At 37.2% G+C, this 6,983-nt stretch overlaps 1 protein-coding gene across 2 annotated transcripts in view; it reads right to left on the bottom strand.

Moving 5' to 3' along the window:
• Positions 1-209: 209 nt before the first annotated feature.
• Positions 210-6,983, bottom strand: part of LOC111490285 (probable inactive poly [ADP-ribose] polymerase SRO5) — an 18,240-nt gene continuing 11,466 nt past the window's right edge. Inside the window, exons 1-6 of one of the 2 annotated variants that reach the window (XM_023138863.1) lie at positions 3,086-3,230; positions 2,168-2,703; positions 1,814-2,055; positions 1,598-1,734; positions 1,418-1,513; positions 210-476 (exon numbers count right to left, since the gene is read on the bottom strand). In XM_023138863.1, coding sequence (XP_022994631.1) covers positions 405-476; positions 1,418-1,513; positions 1,598-1,734; positions 1,814-2,055; positions 2,168-2,538 — 918 coding nt within the window. In that variant the 5' untranslated portion in view covers positions 2,539-2,703; positions 3,086-3,230 and the 3' untranslated portion in view covers positions 210-404. Of the gene's footprint in view, positions 477-1,417; positions 1,514-1,597; positions 1,735-1,813; positions 2,056-2,167; positions 2,762-3,085; positions 3,231-6,983 lie in introns of those variants that run through there. The other variant, XM_023138862.1, reaches the window with a different exon arrangement.

The following is a 6,983-nucleotide window of genomic DNA, read 5'->3' as shown; positions in this document are numbered from 1 at the left end:
CCTTGTAAAAGGTATTTCATTTTCCTCCCCAACCAATGTGGGATATCACAACTCCCTTTCGAGGGTTCGAGCCATCAGCGAGATACCCCTCTAAAAGAGCTAGAATTCTAACTTTGTGCCAGGACCTACGAGCCAAAGGACAAGCTTACAGTTTCTAGAGGCATGCAAGAACCTTTCGAACCTTTCATTTCTAAACATAAGAGCTAGAATTCTAACTCGGTGTTGATCATAAAGTTCAAAGGGTTTATATACACAAATACAGATCGATTGAACTAAAAGAAACTGACTCATTTACAAAGGTACATGTTCGAGTTTGATTCAAACTAAAACTCGTTCGTCGATTTGCCTTCTTGGCACTCCCATTTTATGGTAAACAGAACAGAAACTGCAAGCTTCCAATCCAACTACTCCAAGAAAATTGGTGAATCTACACTCCCTGCTGCTGTTCTCTGTCCATTTCTTGATCCAGTACTTTGCTACACAAACAAAAATGGCCAAAGCCATCAGCTTAATTCATGGAATCTAACAAATAACTTCACTTCTCCATATGGGTTGCATTTATTTGAAAATTCATTCACAAAAAGGATATAACTAACTCAAGTCCACTGCTAGCTAGATAGTCCGCTTTGGCCCGTTATATATCGTCGTCAGCCTCACGATTTTAAAACGTATTTGCTAGGGAGAGTGTGGCATAAGGAATGTTTGGGCCGGTACAAAGAGATTTTCACACCCTTATAAGGAATGCTTCGTTCTCATCTCCAACTGATGTGGGATCTCACAATCCACCTTTCTTGGGGCCCCAACATCCTCGATGACACATCGCCTAGTTGTTTGGCTTTGATACTATTTGTAATAGCTCAAGTCCACAAGGGCTTAACATCCTCGTTGGCACACCACCTGACGTCTGACTTTAATACCATTTGTAACAGTTCAAGCCCACAAGGGCCGAACATCCTCGCTGGCACACCATCTGGCTTTGATACCATTTGTAACAGCCCAAGCACACCGCTAAACAAATATTGTCCACTTTAGCCCGTTACGTATCCCACTAAACCTCACGATTTTAAAACGCTTATCTTAGGGAGAGGTTTCCACACCCTTATAAGAAATATTTTGTTCCCCTCCACTGACATAGGGTCTCAAATACAACTTTAAGGGCCAAAAGGCTAGGAATTTTTAATACAGATGCCAGAAGTGATTGATGAAGACTTCCCACAAGCAAAAGCAAAGATTCGACATAGCTTACCAAGCATAGAAAATTTATAGGCCAGCCTTCTACTGTTATGATATGAAAGGGAACAAAGTGTTTGGATTATAATACAAACAAGTTCTCTCCAACTCTAAGCTAACAATCATATTCCATCGGCATATAAACAGATTCCAAAGCAAAAGAACAAGGAAAGTAAGAATCGAATACCTGTGTTCTTGATGATTTGATTACATGTATCAACAGATCATCGCCCGCAATCTGCCTTACTCGCTTGATCAGCTCGTGCCTCGAAATCTTATGATCCTAGAATTCAGAAGCTGAACATAATAAGATCAACCATACCCGTAAAAAGTTACATTCAAATGGATCAAATCAAAGTTTACATACCCTGTGGTCTTTGTGATACTTAGTAATCATGTCAATTTGAGGGGCAGGTAGACACTTGGATAGAACAGATATCAGAGCTGGAAATGGCATCCAAGGGGAGGTTGGCATTCTCAAAGGCTGTTTGGCTTTCAAAGCACCTAAGAGTAATTGAAGACGCCATTAAAATTGGAATCAAACCATGAATTCTGGAAAGCAAGTTCCAAGGAATTTACTAACCTTTCCAACGAGGAGGAGTCCTGAAACTAATTAGATACTCAGGCAAGATGTGAGTGTTCATGCTTGTGCTCCAAATTATGTATGTTTTTGGTGCAAAGAGATTATCAACACCAGAATCAAACGCTTCAGAACATGGATGATTCTGTCTAGAACCAGGATGAACAAGCTCAGATTTCCCCAATATCACACGGCAAAGCAATAGATGTCTTAATCCATCTTCATCAACAACAGTATCTTCCAGACTAAAAAATTGAAACAAACAATCAAATGGGGTTCTAAATTAACAAGAAGAACATGAACTCAAAAGGGTTAATCATGAAGAACATGATCGTGGATATTACGTTTAAGACTAACCTTTTAAGTGGATGATCATCAGGGGAGAGATAAATGCCATTACCAAGAGATTGAGAACTCTCAAGCTTGTTGCAATGGGAAAACCCATAGCCCAGAATGCTGTTGATTTGATCCTTCGAAGCCCCCAACCAAGCGTACTTGACATTAGCATTCCCCCCATTTTTCTTCGCTATTGCTTGCAAGTAAATCTGAAACGTGTGCAGCCGGGCTTGCCCAATATGGGTCGAATGGCTGTTCTTGTAAACGGCAGAGACCGTAGTTTCCTGGCTGAGCAATCCGATACTGGTTAAGAATTTTCTCTTGATTAGGTCGTAAATCTTTTCTTCAGCAAGTTTCACTAAACCCTCGTTGATCCATTCCACATGCTCCATACTCGGCCCTGAAATTCCGCTTTCAGAGTCCGAAACCACCGAGTCCTGATCGGGATCAGTCGAATCTCCGGCGTCGGAGAATCGGTCAGAAACATCATGGTCGGAAGCTCCATTCGCAAGACAGTGATCATTTCCGAATTGCTGAATCCGTTCCCGACATTTATCCTGATTACTCCTCATCGATTGAAATACACGATTAACAACGAAAACAGAGTACAAAAACAGAGATATCCTAAACTGGGCTATATAGAACCCAAAAACAACCAGAAACTCATCAATGGCGATTCTAATCGCAAAATTAGTGAAAAAGAACCAAATCTACACAGAACCCAACTCAAGAACACGAGAAACAGAGGAAAGAAAATCACAGAAGAAGAAGAAGAAGAAGAAGACACGAACAAATAAATGGAACCCAGTAATCATATGCCGCCAAACGCAAGTCGGTTAACTCCAAAAACTTAAGACCCAAGAAACAAAACAGGTATGAACATAAACGGAAAGTTGAATTTGAATACAAACAGAGAGAGTAGGAATTGGAATGAGTTACTTGGAGAAGACTAAGAACAAGATCAAAATTGGCAGTTATAAGGTCGAAAAAGAATTGGGCGGTTTGTGGGATTATGATGGGCGGTGCCGCGCTATTAGTTTTTGCGGAAATCCATTTGATTTTTTTCGTTCAAAGCCTGCGTCCGTGGAGCAGTAACTCCGTAATCGAGGAGGCCCCTGTTTTATTTATAATTCTTGTATTGCGAAATTACCTTTATACCCTCGTATGGGCAAGACTTTATGTTCAAGTTGGTTACTATATCAATTTAATTTAATAAAATTTCATGTATATCTATAAATACGTTCATACCTCAATGGGTTGAGATAGATACTCAATATCAAGACCGAGTAGAAAATATTAGGAGTATTCATATGATTTGAGAACCCGACCAATTTAGATTATCCATTTCAAATCTTTAAAAAAAATTAAGTCAGATCAACCCGACTAATTCGACCAACTCGAAAATAAGGCTACAACCAAACTCAACCTTATCGTACTTTAATAAAAATTGAAAATATTTGGTGTTTATAACCGATGTTAGTGATGCGTTGTGACTTGTGAATATCTGATATTTGAGTCTTATGAGATTTTAGAAATTGTTGTAACAGGTATGGTCGATAAATATAATTTTTTTAGATAATTCAAAAAACAACCCAAAAATCTGACCCAACCCGAGAATAGAGGGTTGAGTTGTAAACTCTACTGAGATTGCTTAAGTCACTGACCCAACCAACCTAAAATTTTTCGTTGATCCAAAAGATTTCTCGAATCCAACTTAACTAGTGTACACGCTTAGAAAATATTAAAATACCGTAAAATCTTTCTTAATAGATGTATTTTAAAATTATGAGGTTGAAGAAGATACATAATAGACCAAAATAGATAATATATACTAGTTCAATGGTATCAGAGTTAGATACTGGGTGGTGTACCAGTAAGTACGAGAGTAGATTGGGATTGAGGGTCGGAGACTATACCTTTTAAAACCGTTGCATCATTTTCCAATTTAATTTTATAATAATAAAATCATTTTGAATTAAATATCATCATATTAATATTCCTACTTAATTTTACTTCTAACTTTCCAATTACCGTATCATTTTTTAAATATTAGACAAATAATAATTTATTATATATTTTAAGCTTGAATTATTTGCAATTATTATTTTATGGATAAGATGCCATAAGTGGAAGGTTCAAGTGGGGCCCACTGGGTCAACTGGTTCGCTGTGCCTTGGAAAAGAAGAAAATATCATATAATATATATATGTAATCTAATAATATTAATAAGTAACACCTCCAACTTAGTATAAAGTTTTTCATGTTGTATTAAATTAATAAATACATTATGGTAACTTAGCTGACTAGATAAATAATGTATTAAAAATATACCGTAATTTTTTAAAGTAAATATTCTACCGATTATTCCACAAATTTTTAAAAATTAATTTAAATATATAGGGAAAGGTTTTAATTTTAATATAATTATTATTATTTTTTTTTTTTATATATATATAATTTCTGTTATTTATTTTTTGGAAAAAAATTGGTGAATTATTGTTTTTAATTTTTTTATATGGGCTGCAATTTCATAGCCCAATAAGCTTGAAAAGCCTTTTTACATTAACCAACCAAAAAAGCCCATAGCCCACTTCATCTCAATTGGGCCACTAGTAGAACTCAACTTCCCCCATCGCTCTAACCCTAACGTTTCTTAAGGAGAGGTTTCCACGCACTTATAAGAAATGCTTTGTTCGCCTCTCGAGCAGATGTGAGACCTTGAGCATCCTTGTTGACACACCGTCTGGTGTCTGACTCTGATATGCTTTGTTCGCCTCTCGAGCAGATGTGAGACCTTGAGCATCCTTGTTGGCACACCGCCTGGTGTCGGACTCTGATATCATTTATAACAACCCAAATCCACTGCTAGCAGATATTATTCGTTTTGGCCCCGTTACATATCGTTGTCAATTTCAATGTTTTAAAGTACGTCTATAAAAGAGAAGTTTCTACACCCTTATAAGAAATGATTTGTTCCCCTCTCAAACCGATGTGGGATCTTGAGCATCCTCGCTGGCACACTGCCCGGTGTCTGACTCTGATATCATTTGTAACAACCCAAGTCTACTGCTACCAAATATTATTCGTTTTGGCCCGTTACATATTGCTGTCAACCTCAATATTTAAAGCATGTCTATAAGAGAGAGGTTTCTAACCTTAAAAATATACTCGAGAGTAACATATGGTCAATTAAAAAGTTGTAACAATCTACTCATAAATACTATAATGGACACTAACTAAATTTATAACTTGTTCGAGAGTAATTGAATTCTCCACTTGAAGTAGTTTTAAGCGGCTTGAAGTACTAGTTTTATAAACAAAGCTTGACTTATCTGTAATCAAACACGCTCCAATTGAGGTCATTTAATGCAATCCTATTTTGTTAACTTGAGCCTCGATATACATAAGACCGCGTTCTACTGGCTCTTATGTCTCTTCCACTCTCTTATGGAGAGCTGACAAGTACTTTAGTGCCCCACGCGGAGTTGTCCAACATTCTTAGCTAATAGTATTTCTGTTTCTACCGTCTCATATTCAGCTTATGAATTCACCTTGAAACAACATGTAACGTACAATCCCGTCATCTATCTTGAAGCCCTTGTGGCATGATCAAGGCATTTTATACTTCCTTCTGCGTCGCTGCCTTAGCTCACTTGTGTCGCGCATGCCTTCTACATGGCTCCATTTTGCCTATCATTGTTCTATGTTTTATACCATTTTTTGACTTCATGCACTACGTTGTTTATCACCTAACAATCTCGTGTTTGATTTTCAAAACCATCTCCGACATATTTTTGTCTTGGTTGATATGTCGTTCAAATTACGGTCACGAGGGTTCTTGTTGTTTTTCTTGTCTCGTGGTTGGTTTAATACGGTAATGGATATCTATTATGATATCCCACATTGGTTGGGGGAGGAGAACGAAACACCCTTTATAAGGGTGTGGAAATCTTTCCCTAGCATACCCGTTTTTAAGCCTTGAGGGAAGCCCATAAAGGAAAGTCCAAAAAGAACAATATCTCCTAGCGATAGGCTTGGAGTGTTACAAATGTTATCAGAGCCAGACATCGAGCGATGTGCCAGTGAGAAAGTTGTTCCCTAAAGGGGGTAGACACGACGTGGTTTTCCATTAAGGATGCTGGCCCCGAAAGGGGGTGGATTTGGTGGGAGTCTCACATCGATTGGAAAAAATAACGAGTGTCAATGAGAACGCTGGACCCTGAAGGGGAGTGGATTGTGACATTAGATGGGGAGGAGAACGAAAAGTTGATCTTCTGTACAACAACGTATTTTGAATTCTCGTGATTGTGTACAACAAAAAATCATTAAAACGAGAATAAAAATATTAGCGACAAAAAGCGTTTGATGAAAATTTAATATGTAATAATATTTGAGGGAGAAAAATAAAGTGACGTTGACTGCAGCCATAACGAGGCTGCAAAGTTTGACCACCATAAAAAATCAGGACCACACTTTTAAATCTCATTTTGATGATCAAATCTACACCGTTCATCTACATCCTTCAATCCCTTTATTATTCAAATTATATAAATTCTCATTTACACAATTTCAATATAATGTTTTTTAGATGATAAAATTTAATCATTTAATTAAGAATATCATTGTCGACCAAAAGTGAAGCATTTAAGGGTAGCGCCGCCGCAAGCACCGCCGCTGACGGCGAGGGAGTGGATTTTTTATTTTTATTTTTGAAAAAAAAGGACCAGAAAATACAAAATTTTGCAAATCCATTTTTTTAATAGAAAAATTAAACTTTTGAATTCGTGGATTATTTATTGGCCTTTACGAATCTTTTTTTTTTTTTTTTTTTTTTTTT

The sequence above is a fragment of the Cucurbita maxima genome, unplaced genomic scaffold, assembly GCF_002738345.1.
Source record: "Cucurbita maxima cultivar Rimu unplaced genomic scaffold, Cmax_1.0 Cma_Scf00015, whole genome shotgun sequence".
NCBI lineage: Eukaryota > Viridiplantae > Streptophyta > Magnoliopsida > Cucurbitales > Cucurbitaceae > Cucurbita > Cucurbita maxima.
The sequence above is the reverse complement of the archived record's forward strand: the minus strand, read 5'-3'. Positions and strand labels throughout refer to the sequence as shown.